At 32.7% G+C, this 15,000-nt stretch overlaps 1 protein-coding gene across 1 annotated transcript in view; it reads left to right on the top strand.

The window, feature by feature from the left end:
* Positions 1-15,000, top strand: part of lrrk1 (leucine-rich repeat kinase 1) — an 88,897-nt gene that overhangs the window by 35,197 nt on the left and 38,700 nt on the right. Inside the window, exons 16-25 of the mRNA XM_043243149.1 lie at positions 438-602; positions 1,815-1,987; positions 3,914-4,034; positions 4,232-4,391; positions 5,480-5,752; positions 6,738-6,766; positions 7,620-7,913; positions 8,185-8,354; positions 9,457-9,596; positions 11,478-11,736. Of these exons, the coding sequence (XP_043099084.1) occupies positions 438-602; positions 1,815-1,987; positions 3,914-4,034; positions 4,232-4,391; positions 5,480-5,752; positions 6,738-6,766; positions 7,620-7,913; positions 8,185-8,354; positions 9,457-9,596; positions 11,478-11,736 (1,784 nt within the window). The remainder of the gene's footprint in view (positions 1-437; positions 603-1,814; positions 1,988-3,913; positions 4,035-4,231; positions 4,392-5,479; positions 5,753-6,737; positions 6,767-7,619; positions 7,914-8,184; positions 8,355-9,456; positions 9,597-11,477; positions 11,737-15,000) is intronic.

Genomic DNA, 15,000 nt, shown 5'->3' with positions numbered 1-15,000 from the left:
TTAATATTTCTTGCGTCTCGCAGTTATTTCGCCGAATGCATGAATTTGCGAATTTCGATATCTGACATTTCTGCTGTTACTGGACATTGCTCGACTCTGCACTTTATCTCACAAATCTAACTTTTATGACGAAAAAAAAAAAAAAGTCAAGGTAACTCGTAAGTCTAACTCCTAATCTTTAAGTATGTATCTTGCAATTCTTTATTTCACCAAATTATTTTCCCGGCCACAAAAAAGAAAAACGCAACGTTTAGATGCTCTTTATATCTCACACTTGTGCAATGCAGATCTCGCAACTCAGAGAAGAAGCGTCACGGTGACCTTTTCTGTTATTTTAAGCTTCCAGAAGTTTCCGTAGCTTCATACCAGGACAGAATGAACCGCGGTGTGTCCTCAGCAGCTGTATGTTCATGCCTGTGTTCCTCCTCTGTGTTCAGCTCGACTCGGTGTCCTTTAACGCGTGGGACATCGGCGGCCCGGCCAGCATGTCGACGGTGAACCAGTGTTTCTTCACGGATAAGGCTCTGTACATGGTGATCTGGAATCTGGCTTTGGGAGAGGAAGCAGTGGCCAACCTACAGTCCTGGCTGCTCAACATCGAGGTCAGGACACCATATATAACACGTCATGAAGATCAGAGAGCTTCTGAGCGACTCTCCATACGGGTTATGGGTGCCGACTTTACAAATCGTCGCTGTCGGATGCAAACCTCCAAATTTCGTCTATCTCATATTTTTACAAATCAATGCTATCGGTCAGTCCCCACGTGGGTCCCTTTTTTTTTTACAAATTATTAACCAATCTTCATTGGACACTTCAGCTGTCTGAGAAGCCTCGTAACTCCGCCTACTCTTCGCAAAATCCTCATAGAGCGACACGTCCTCTAATAGTTAGTTAGGTTAGAAACCTGTTTTGTTAAAAATAGATAGCTGTAATGCTTCGGCGCCGAAGGAGGCCTGAGGTACATTTACAAAGCTAAATTTGCCAGCAGATTAGGCTCATTTTTAATCTGAGGCTAATCAGGTCATTGCTTTTTGTATTGCATCGCTTATAGCTCTTAAACCTTTAAAACAGAGTTCAGAGATGTATGAAACCACAGCCGTTAGCTTTGGTTAACTATCCAAGCCTTTTCTTTTGTCAAAAAGCTCAATCCAGCTCTTTTTGCGTGCAGATTATACAGCGTAGTCGTCTTATTGTTTTATTTTGGTGTTGCATCACTGAAATAGAGAGTTTAGGAAGATAAATGTAACCACACTCGGCTTTGATTAGCTCGTGAAGCTAATCAGTGAGAGCGTAATCTCCCTGATCCCAACTTTGATAGCAATATAAGATATAATACCAACTTTAACAACAGAATGCAAAAAAATTTGCCTTTTTTACATTTCCTGAATGCTTATGTTTTCCAGTTTGGTGTAGATGAATATGGTTGTATTTTTTTTTTCTTAGTGTTACAATTAATCTTATCCAAAATAAGTTTCTGTTTATACCTAATATATTTGTTAATGTTAATTTATGTTTATATAAATACACACACACACACACACACACACACACACACACACATATATATATATATATATATATATATATATATATATATATATATATATATATATATATATATATATATATATATATATATAATTAAAATTACAGAGTAGTTCATTGCCATTTTACAAGCTTTTTTTTAATGATTTGTCAATTAAAATCTAAATGAAGCATGTATATAGACAAAATTCATATATTTTCAGACATGTTTAAAATATGCACACAGGTTTTGGTGTTTATTTAGTGTGAGTGTGTTTGTGCTCCAGGCTCGCGCCCCTAACTCTGCAGTCATCGTCATCGGGACACATCTGGACCTCATAGACACTAAGTTTCGAACGGAGCGCGTCGCAACACTGAGGGCCTACATCCTGGCGCTTTGCAGAACGCCCTCAGGAGCACGGGCCAGTGGATACCCCGACATCACCTGGAAACACTTACAGTCAGTGCCTGCTCTGGTCCTAAAATCCATACCCAAACCCAACGTGCATAAATTATTATTTTGACCCGAGTCAGACCCAAAACCCGACTGGACCTGAAAGTATGGCATCGCACAGCAATCCTGCAGTCGGTCAGGAAAAATCCCGGTGTCTCAGATTTGGCCGTTTTCCATTTCTTTAGCATTTATTCATTAACGTTAGACTTTTTATTGTTGCGTGCCTGCTGGATAGACGGTAAGCTATTTCTGAGTTTGACTTTCAAGTGTGACCAGCGGATTAGAAAAATAAACCTGATATTCTGATTAAACCGATGTACTAAATCGTGGATTCGCTTCAGTGTTGTTTACCTCATCTCCGGCGAAGGGATAATGCACACAAAAAGCTCCCAAACATTTTTTTTTGTTGTTGTTGTTTTGTTTTTTTTTATCTTTAAGGCCATGTCAAAGATTGAAATCATAGTGAAATTAATTGTTGAAATCAAACTGTTATGTTACCTCCAGCCTGGGTTTCACGGAGAGGGTCTCATATATTACTGTTAAATTAGTTTCCGTTGCAATATTAAGATGCAAATGATCATACTTTCTAAAAGCTCTGATGTCCCATTTCTTAAATGGGATTATTTGTTTGCTTTTAAATTATAAATGCATAAAAGGTGTTATGCAAACCATGTCCTTTCAAAGAAGCTCATACAGTTTGCACATGTATTTTTTCTTATTTAGGCAAAACTTACATTTCTAATGCAGCTTGTTTTCAAATTTAGTGAATTTCTATTTACGGTTATTTACTGTAAATCATATATATTATAAAAAAACAGTACACTACAGTAAAATGACATGTAATGTCTAATAGGGTTTTTCAGTTTTACTGTAAATTATATATATTTTTAAAAATAGCATACTACCGTAAAATGACATGTAATGTCCAATAGAGTTTTTCATTTTTACTGTAAATTATATATATTTAAAAAAACGGTATACTACCGTAAAATGACATGTAATGTCCTATAGAGTTTTTCAGTTTTACTGTAAATTATATATAGCTTTTAAAAAACTGTATACTACCGTAAAATAACATGTAATGTCCAATAAGGTTTTTCATTTTTACTGTAAATTATATATATATATTTTAAAAACGGCATACTTCAAAATTACATGTAATGTCAATAGGTTTTTAATTTTTACTGTAAATTATATATTTTTAAAAAAACAGTATACTACCGTAGAAATGACATGTAATGTCCAATAGGGTTTTTCAGTTTTACTGTAAATTATGTATACTTTTTTTTTAAAAAAAATGTCCAATAGAGTTTTTCATACTATATAGTTTTTAAAAAACTGTATAACCGTAAAATAACATGTAATGTCCAATAAGGTTTTTCATTTTTACTGTAAATTATATATATATATTTTTAAAATTGGCATACTACCGTAAAATGACATGTAATGTCCAATAGGGGTTTTCAGTTTTACTGTAAATTATGTATATTTTTAAAAAACTGTATACTACCGTAAAATAACATGTAATGTCCAATAAGGTTTTTAATTTTTACTGTAAATTATATATATATTTTTAAAAACGGCATACTATCGTAAAATTACATGTAATGTCAATAGGGTTTTTAATTTTTACTGTAAATTATATATTTTAATAAAAAAACAGTATACTACCGTAAAATGACATGTAATGTCCAATAGGGTTTTTCAGTTTTACTGTAAATTATGTATACTTTTTAAAAAACGGTATACTACCGTAAAATGACATGTAATGTCCAATAGAGTTTTTCAGCGCATATAGTTGGGGAATGTATAGTTCACCATTGAACCGGTTTTTACTACAGCATTTTTAAGATTTACAGTAACCTTTTTACAGTGTACTTTCCTCCGTGCATGATCTGTTTGTGTTTGTGTGAATGTGTGGTCGTTTGGCAGTGAGGTGTCGTGTAAGACGCTCGAAGGCATGGACGGACTCAAGAGGCTGCTGTTTCAGGTCACTTGCTCCATGAAGGACGTCAGCAACCCTGCTAGCTGTCACAAACTCGTGGGAAGACTGGTTAGTGTTAGTTAAGGTTGTGCGTTTGGCGTGAATCACAGTTGTTTCCGACCTTAGTACAGTAAGATGGAAAAACTGAGTTGCTCCACCTCAAAACTTCAGCATGCTTTGGCATTTATACAGTAAACGAGTATATGCTGCGGTAATATTTTATTTTCTAAATTATACCGTGTGCCTCTTTTTGGTGTTTTATACAGATCCCCAAAAGCTACCTGACCCTGCAGGAGGCCATAAAAGCAGAGCGTCTGAGGAGAGACGAAGCCGATGAGGTTCAGTACCTGACCGACTCAGAACTGGAGCAGATCATCGAGCAGAGTCCCGCCAGCGATATCAAAGACTATGAGGATCTGCAGACCGGTAATGCAGAAAATAAACAGATTAAAAATTTATTTTTAAAATTATTTCTGCAAGTTACATGTCATTTTACGGTTGTATACCTTTTTTTTTAAATATATATAATTTACAGTTAAACTGAAAAACCCTATTGAACATTACATGTCATTTTACGGTAGTATACCGGTTTTTTTTTTTAAATATATATCATTTACAGTAAATAACCGTAAATAGAAATTCATAAAATTTGAAAACAAGCTGCATTAGAAATGTAAGTTTTCCCTAAATAAGAAAAAATACATGTGCAAGTTACATTTTTTTTTCTTCTGAAAAATAGTTGAATGAATTGATTAGATAATTGTACTCGTAATGCTGAATTGAGTTTTAATATTTTACTACCAAACGCAGTTACCACAAAGAAAAAAAATGTTTCCAGCGAGTGAGCAGCACCAACTGCAGGCAGTTACCCGGATGATTATTATTAGTTTATTATTAGTTACTGTTATTACTTTTACCGCTTGTTATCTGGGAATAACAAACCTTGAAATGTGTAGCCGTGTAATAAATGTTAATAATCCAAATATGTATATTACATTACATTCTATATGTAATATATATAGAAATGAAAGGTTTTTAAATGCCTATTAATATTTCTTTTGTTAATTTTAACGTTTTAAAACATTATGTGTGTGTGTTTAAGGATCTGCAGAGATCAAGTGGTGCATAACTTGCTATGGAAAAAATACCTAAAATCTTTAAAATCTATTTTATTTTTTTTTTAATTTAATTTAATTTAATTTTTTTATTTTTTCCATAAACAGCATCTTAGCTGTGCATTATAATGTTTTAATGTCTAATCATTTATTAAATTCAAACAAGGACTTTATATATATATATATATATATATATATATATATATATATATATATATATATATATATATATATTTATTTTATTTTTTTTTTTGAAGCACCCATTGTTATATTCTGTATCTAGTTCAGCCTAGTCTGTTTCATCCACAGTTTCTCACATTAAAGCTGCTGTAATGTAATTGGATGTTCAGGGGGATGAATATGGCTGCATTACAGCTGTTTTTTTTGTGTATCACTCAGCGATCAGTTTCCTCATCGAGACCGGCACTATCCTGCATTTCTCGGACACCAGTCATGGCCTGTGTAAGCTCTACTTCCTGGACGCCGTGTGGCTGTCCGAGTGTCTGGAGCGGATCATCAATCTCAGGGGCTCGCGCTCAGTCGCCAGGAACGGGGTCATCAAGGCCGAGGACCTGCGCATGCTGCTGGTGGGCACCGGCTTCACCCAGCAGACTGAAGAACAGTACTTCCAGTTCCTGGCCAAGTTCGAGATCGCTCTGCCAGTCGCCAGCAGCAGGTGAAAACACTACAGCTTTCGGTTCTTTTATAACATCAATGTATGTCTATTGCTTAACAGTTAGGCCAAAATGTATGTTTCTCTTCTTCTACACTAAATAGTGATTTGTAAAAATAATGCATTGATTGGTTTTCCACAGATGAGTATTGCATTTTATTGTGAAAATAATTAAGTATTGAGATTTTATTTGATTATATGTTTTATTAATGTTAAAATATATAGTAAAAATAAATTTAGTTTATATTTGATTGTTTTATTAATTTAAATATTAGTAAAAATATTTATTTAGTTTTTATTTATGTTTTATTAATGTTAAAATATATAGTAAAAAATATTTATATTTGAGTTTTATTTTTATTTGATTATATGTTTTATTAATGTTAAAATATATATATATATAATATTATATTTATTTAGAACCACCTGTCTTTTTATTTGCACTGCATATTGCAGTTTCACACCTGATTTTCCCTCACTCTTCTCTTTAATGTGCCCTGACATCCATTATATAGCAAAAATATTTATTTAGTTTTTATTTGATTGTTTTATTAGATGTTAAAATATATAGTAAAAATATTTATTTGACAGTGCTTTTTATTTGATTGCTTTTTATTAATGTTAAAAATATATTTGTCTAATGCATTATATGGGGAAAATATATATATATATATATATATATATATAATATATATTATATATATATTATAAAACATTTATATATTTATATATACATATATATATATATATATATATATATATATATATATATATCTTCATTCAACTTCATCTGTGAACCACCTCTCTGAAAAGAGAGTTTGTTGACGTGTATCCTGCAAATAAAACTTAAGGAGAAAGATACTCCACTGCTCACTAAAGGCACAGATATAAGTGAGACTTCTTTTGCTTGAATGCAGTTCCTTTAATTTGTTTCAGAGTGCACCTGATTTTCCCTCAATTATTCTTGGGGTGATCTCTTCATAGCTAATCTGACCTTGCCCCACCTTCTGCAGGTACGTCTATATTATATTATAAACCTGCCTATATGACTGTAAAAGACATTACATTATAAAAATAAACGGCTTGACCTTTTATAGTAGCACCAGATTTATTATATTATAAAATCAACGCTCATCCAGCTGTTATATTGGTATTTCAAGATGAGTAATATTTAGTATGACTATCATGTTATATTACATTATTCATATTTTGGATATTTAGCGCTTTATAGCACAGGATGCATATCAATCAGTTTGAATCAGATCATATACGTGCATATCAAACATACACATATATCGATATCATATATCATATATCACCATAACATATCATATCACATAGCAATCACAATCACAGTCAGAATTACAGTCATCACATATCACATCTCATAACATATATCATATCACATTTCATATCACATATATACATCTCATATCACCACACGCTGACAGTCTCATATCACAGGCTGGAGTCTACAGCATCTCGTCATATCACATCTCTCATCATATCTCATATCACGCACTATATGCAATCTCATTCACATCACCTCAAATAGTCCTGTATCACAAAAATACTGGCATCTCAATCATATTCTCATATGCATGATGCATATCACATCACATCTCTTATCACATCACATCACATATCACATCTCTTATCATATCACATCTCATATCACATCACATATCACATCTCTTATCATATCACATCACATCTCTTATCACATCACATATCACATTTCTTATCATATCACATATCATATATATCTCATATCACATATCATATCTCATATCATATCATATATATATATCTCATATCTCATATAGTATCACTTATCATATCTCATATCATATATATTGATTTGAGACTGGCTTTGAATCATTGCACAAGCCCAGTTTGGTGACAGCGCCACCTATCGGCCTGATTGTATCTGTCGCAGGAACTTTGTGTATTTCCTCGGTCACACTTTGTGCTACTTTGGAGCAGTTTTGCACATGGCATTGTTTGTTTTCGCTTTTCCTCTTTCAGTGTTGGTTGAATCTTCACCAAAATTGGTTCAGGTCAGACACAGACAAAGACAAAACCACACAAATACAATTACTGGATTTTATTCTCCAGAAAAGCCTTAACAGTTTTGCTGGCGAAGACACCAAACAGGAAGTGAGTCATTACCTTGGCAAAGCTTCTGCGCAGTTCTTCTGTGTATCAACGGCACGTTGCCCTGAGAACATCATGCACGTTTCTAGCGCCACCTACTGGTCAAAAGTTACAAACCAGACAAATCTGCTCAATCTTTCAGTATCCCATTGGAGTTTGTTTTTATTTAATGCTTACAAGTTCTCAGGTGAAAGTGTCGTTGGAGCCGATCGGTGTTCACATTTCTGGCCTGTTTCCGTCGGCTGATTTTGATGACTGTGATTGTCTGTAATAGGCGTTCGAGACCAAAAAGCCCACAAAGAACCAGAGGAACCGCAGTGCGGTGATCTACAGCTTTACGGGGAACCAGCAGCGCAATCGCTGCAGCACTTTCCGTGTCCGGCGCAGTCAGACCATCTACTGGAAAGAAGGGCTGCTCGTCACCTTTGACGGAGGTTATCTGAGGTTTGGAAGAGTTTGTAAATAAAAAAAAGAGTTTTATTTGTATATATGTATATGTGTATATATGTATATGTATATGTATATGTGTATGTATATATATATGTGTATGTATATATATATATATATATATATATATATATATATATATATATATATATATATATATATGTATATATATATATATGTGTGTATATATATATATATATATATATATATATATATATATATATATATATATATATATATATATATATATATATATATATATATATATATATATATATATATATGTATATGTATATGTATATATATATATATATGTATATATGTATATGTGTATGTGTGTGTGTGTATATATATGTATATATATGTATGTATGTATGTGTATATATATATATATATATATATATATATATATATATATATATATATATATATATATATATATATATATATATATATATATATAAATATATATATACATTAAATGAAAAATAGGAAGTTGCTTTGACAGCTAGCTGAAATAAAGTAATAAAAAGTAGAAATTTTAAACTAAAAACTTTATTATTATATAAATATATTATAATTTTCTGAATATAAACAAAACGAGTATAAAGAAGTAATGAAAACTACAAAAGCACATAACAAAATTTTTACATTTAAAGGGAAAATTAAAAATATTACAAATAAGAGCTCGTTCAAAAAATAAAAGAAAAAAATAGATTAATAATAATAATAATAATAAATATTATTTAATAAATAGTAATAATTTGATGAACAATACCAACTAATATATAACAGTTACTGATGTATTTTCTCAAAAAGGCATAAATAGTAAGTTTTCATATTGAATCTTGTCCAAAGGCTGAAAAATAAACAAAGTAATGAATGAAATTATGATTACTATTAATACAAATAATAACAACCCCATTTAAAAAATAAATAAAAATAACTGAATGGATTAAAAAAAAGCGCTTAACAAAATTACTAAAATTAAAATAAAAACTGAAAGTATAAAAATGCAATTCATGAAAACATGAATAAAAACTACAATAGCAACATTTGCAAGAAAAAGCTGACCCTTTCTCGCATGTCTCCCGCACAGCGTGGAGTCGTCCGACCTGAACTGGAAGAAGAAGAAAAGCGGAGGCATCAAGATCATCTGCCAATCAGAGACCAGGGATTTCTCAGCGATGGCTTTCATCACGGATCACGTCAACGCTCTCATAGAGCAGTGGTTTCCTGGTGAGTAATACCGGTTCGTTTATTTAGGTGAGCCTGGTGGATGCACTAAAATAACAAAAATAAGTTAAGAATAATTTATATTAAATAATGAAAAAAATCCTTTGAATGCATGCACAATAAAATTGCTAGAAGATTTAATGTTGCTGTGTTGGCTGTATTAGCAGCTCTATAGACTGATATTGATTCATCAGTGCACATGAAGGCTGTTAATTACAGCACACACCTGCTCCATTCAGTCACCGTCAGCTCAAGTGTTTGTGGGTGTCTTATAACCAGGAGACGCTCTACAAAGATGGTTCATTTATCCATTTACTTATCTATTTAGAACTGTTTATTATTATTATTATAGATGTATTTATTTTCAGCCTTTTTGACTAAGCAGTATACAGCTATTTATGCATTTGCTGAGAAATTTAGATTGCTGTATTTATTAATTTGTTATTGTTTTTTTATTATTATTGTTGCTATAACAGCTTTATTTTATTTTTCAGCTCTCAATATACACCTTAGCTCTCAGTTTGCTCAGAAATAACTCCAAATAACTTATTAAAATAATACATACATTAATAATAATGACAACAGTAATAATGATTATGATGATGGTGATTATTATTATTATTATTATTATTATATAGATTTATTTTTTAGCCTTTTGACAACACTGAATATATAGCTCTTTATTTATTTAGTCAGGAATAGCCTAAAAATGTGATTTCTGTGTTTATTTGTTTTAAATTTTTTATTATTTGGTTGTTACTATTATTATAGATTTATTTTATCTTTCAGTACTCTGTGTATCTTAGTTATTCATTTGCGCATTCGTTCATCACCTCGTAAAGAAATACCCAAACCGACCTAATAACCAGCTGATGTGATGTTTGTTCATCAAAGAAAAAAAAAAAAAAAAGGAAAGCAATAACTTTTCTAGCTTTAAGGAGTCATCTATATTGAATTTAAAATGTAGCGTTTGATAACTTCAGTTGCTATTTCTGCTGAAAGCCACAGGTAAATATGACATTTATTACAATGGGGAAAACCTTAATTAAAAGTAATTTTTTTGAAGGCCAATAAATGTTAAAATTGATATCTCCTGTAATGTTGAATGTCTGTAGTCAATGGGTAAGTATTTCATAGAGTATCATTGATATTAGCCTTCGGTCCAAAAAAACGATGCCATTAAAGAAATATAAAAAATGCTGTCTTTAGGTTGTTTGTACATTTAATTTGAAGATTGAATAGAAAATATTGCAATATAAAAGTATATTTAAATTTTGAAATTAATAAAGATTTATTAATTCATGATTAATTTAATTATTTTTATTTATATTTAATATATATTTAATATTATATATATATTTATATATATATATATATTTATATTTAATTTATTTTAGTATTTTATTTGTTTTTCCAATTTTTGACAACACTGAATATACAATATTTATGTATTTGTTCAAAAGGTGCTTGTTTTAATTGTTGTTCATTTTTAAGTCTTTTGACAACACTATGTATTAAATTTAGTGCTGTGTGTGTGTACATAATAAATATATATATATATATATATATATATATATATATATATATATATATATATATACAAAAGTAATAATAAATAAAAAATACACATAGTACACAAACACATATACTGAGTAAACAAAAACTTTTATTTTGGATACGATTAATCACGACTAAATAATTTTTTATTCTTTGCTTACTTGGTACTATTCATTTATCAGTTGTTTTAGCATTTCTGTTGTTTTCAGAGAAGCCGTCATTTCTGCCGAACAGCTGTTTTCGAGTCTCCCGAGGCATTTTCGTTTGGCCTCGATGAACGTGTTTTCTGTGAAGTTCAGATGTTTCTCTTGTTCTCTCCCGGTCCAGCTCTGACAGGCAGCGAGAGCGACGGCTCTCGTCTCATTGAGCAGTATGCTCCCTGTCCGTACTGCAGCTCTGGACCCCGGCTGTCCGATCCGCTGCCTCTGTCCGGCTCCGGCCACAGCGCCGTCCACTTCTTCAACATGGAGGACTGCGTGCTGGCAGCCGTGGACAAGGAGCACATCGTCTGCCCCAACCACCCCAAACAGCCCGTCCCGCTACAGGAGCTGGTGCCCGAGCTGTTCATGACCGACTTCCCTTCACGGTATGAGAACGACCACGCTTTTAACCGCCTGATGTGTATCTTTACGCTAGTTTCTGTGTGAACTGATGTGTATAAACCAGTGACGTTCAAATCCAGCGCTGAGAATCCAGTGCTGTTGTTCTCCCACCAAAATGATGTCACTTCCTGGAGGGTGATGTCATTTGAGGAACTAGTTTTTCCTAGTGGGATGGGAAGTGATATTGAGGACACAGGAACAACTTATAAGCTGATTATTTAGTAAATGTTTGCTAAATGTTTCAATTTTAGTAAGAAAACTAAACTGGATCAAAAACTTTCAGAAAAGTAGTCTTAAAACAGTGCTGTTGTTAAACCAAAATGATGTATATATATATGTGTGTGTGTATATATATGTGTGTGTAAATGTATATGTATGTGTATGTATATATATATGTGTATATATATATATATGTGTATATATATATATGTGTATATATATGTGTGTGTGTATATATGTGTGTATATGTGTATATATATATATATATATATATATATATATATATATGTATATATATATATGTATATATATGTGTGTGTGTATATATGTGTGTGTAAATACTCTTGAGGCAAGCAATATTAACGTCTCCATTGTTGTTCAGCCGTAGTATGGTCGGTAGTCCCGGCCCTCCTCTACTCTGATTGGCTGGCTGACTAGAAAGTGACAGTGATGAGAATTTCAATGCCTGAATGCTCAATGCCGACGTTTTTTAAAAAACGCAACTCTCCCTTTGAGAGTAACAGGAAAAATGCGCTCCAAAAGTAGCACCTAGTGGCCAAGACTCAATTTGCATTTTCGTTCAGACCTACAAAATACGCAGACGTCGACGTCAGCGCGAAACGGCTTGTGACTCGTTTTGAAAACCGACTCGTTTGAATGATTCGGAGTCGACTCTTTCTTTTAAGGGTCGATAAATGTCTACACGGCGCACTTTCGTATTTAAAACCTTTCTTTTGTGCAGTTCGTGTTCAGAAGATCACTCTCCTCCGCTCACACGCTTTGTTTGCTCGTCGGTGTAAACGCAGCACACCTGGTCTTAATAACCAGCGCTCACATGGGCTCAATGGAGCTGAATCAGAGCGGGTGAGGCTTGACTTGAGTTACAGGCTTTCAGGCCGCTGTGCTCTCGCGGGGGTGTTTTCTGTGCGGTTGCGGTTCATCGCATAAATTGGATTATTAATGCTAAAGTTAAAATGGAAGAAGGATCTGCGGGTTTGGTCTTTGAGCCACGTCAAACACGTCCCTTGGAAGAGGTTCCTCTGCGACGCTCAGTCCTGCTGGGTGTTGAAATCACATTACGAACCGATGAATCTCAAGGTCGCCAGATCTGTGCGTCTGCCAGAAACTTTCCTCAGAAAAGTGACTTGCGTAACTAAACCTTACTGCATGTTTCTTGGGAAACCGAGCTGCAAGCTGTTACATCAAACGCAACTGCAGCTGAAACGTATTCACATCCCACTTGTAGTGAATTTGTGATTCTGTGAATTTATAGACGGACCAAATTAGTACATTCTGAGTTATGAAGACGTTTTTAAGCATTTTAATCGACATGCGATGACCACCTATTTAGTTTTGAATCATGCATAATGAATTGCAGCGGGCGCAAAATGTAGCAGACACAACAAAAATTGCCATTGGTATTATAAGTAATTAAATTATATATATATATATACACACATACATAATTTTTATATATATATATATATATATATATATATACACACACATACATAATTTTTTTTTTTTTTTAGGTGCCATTTGAAAGTGTCAACAGAGAGTGGCATGCAAAAGATAAATTAAATAAATACATAAATAAAAATAAATAAACACAGTCACATATTTTTTGGGGGCTCTCCATAGGCGTAATGGTTTTTATACCGCTATTGTTCTACACCAACCATTTACCTAAAACTACCCTTTACAGAAAACTTTGTGCATTATTCGATTTTCAAAAAAACACAATTTACATTTTTTTTTTTTTTTTTTTTTAAGCGTTTTTATAATTATGGGGACATTGTAATACCTCTGTCTCACACACACACACACACACACACAAATATATGAATTATTTATAGCTATTATATTGTATAATTGTGTTATTCAAATAAATTACTAATAATAGTAATAGCAATGCTACATTTTGTATTTAGTAATATATTTAGCAGTTTATATATTGAAAAAAAAATGACAAAAGACATAAAAGACATCTTAATTTAAATGATCAGTAAATACTATAACATTATATAAATATTAATCAAATATTTGTATAATTGTATGTTTTTAATACTCGTTTATGAAGTGCTTAATTTGCTGTATTATCCAGAAACACTTTCTCTCATGATCACAATGATTGATTTTTGTTTCTAAAATTGTAAAGCTATTTTTACGAGTGACAGTTCAAAGTATCACACATTTATTTTGAAAAATAATATTTTCGTCTGCGTCCACGAGGTTACAAATTAAAAAAAAACACACCTTTATGGCATGACTGTCAATATTGTGATGAGATTTTGGTGACTCTGCCGATGCCCGGCTTTACCACGCTTACGGATTAAGAGCAAGATGGAAAATTGCTAATGCGGTTGTTGGTTTGAATAAATAAAGTGTATCAGAGTAAAGAAAAACTGCTGATCACATCAAAACAGGTTAAAGCTCATTAGAGCTGCAGGCCTGTTACAAAGTCTCTTTAAAGACAAAAGTTGAAAGGTCACTTTTTGCGACTAAAGCAGTTTAGCTTGACCTTATTAATATTTCTAAACTGTATTAAGAACATATTCCAGTAATTCTGCACTTACCGAGGATCTGTTTTTCATCCTGACTTAAAAAAATCAAACCTGACTGCTGTTGCTAAATGAATGACTCAATAGTCAGAATAAAAATACATAACACAAATATTATTTCTTCATTATTATTTTATATTTTTGAGTCGCTTTTATTTTATTTAATCTTTTATCTGCTTATGCTCAGATTGTTTTATGTACTCTGTGTGTGTGTGTGTGTGTGTGTCTGTCTGTGTGTGTGTGTGTGTGTGTGTGTGTGTGTGTGTGTGTCTGTCTGTGTGTGTGTGTGTGTGTGTGTGTGTGTGTGTGTGTGTGTCTGTCTGTGTGTGTGTGTGTGTGTCTGTCTGTCTGTCTGTGTGTGTGTGTCTGTGTGTGTCCGACTGTGTGTGTGTGTCCGACTGTGTGTGTGTGTGTGTCTGACTGTGTGTGTGTGACTGTGTGTGTGTGTGTGTGTCTGACTGTGTGTGT

The sequence above is a fragment of the Puntigrus tetrazona genome, chromosome 7, assembly GCF_018831695.1.
Source record: "Puntigrus tetrazona isolate hp1 chromosome 7, ASM1883169v1, whole genome shotgun sequence".
NCBI classification, from domain to species: Eukaryota; Metazoa; Chordata; class Actinopteri; order Cypriniformes; family Cyprinidae; genus Puntigrus; species Puntigrus tetrazona.
This window is presented reverse-complemented; position numbering and strand designations above follow the sequence as displayed.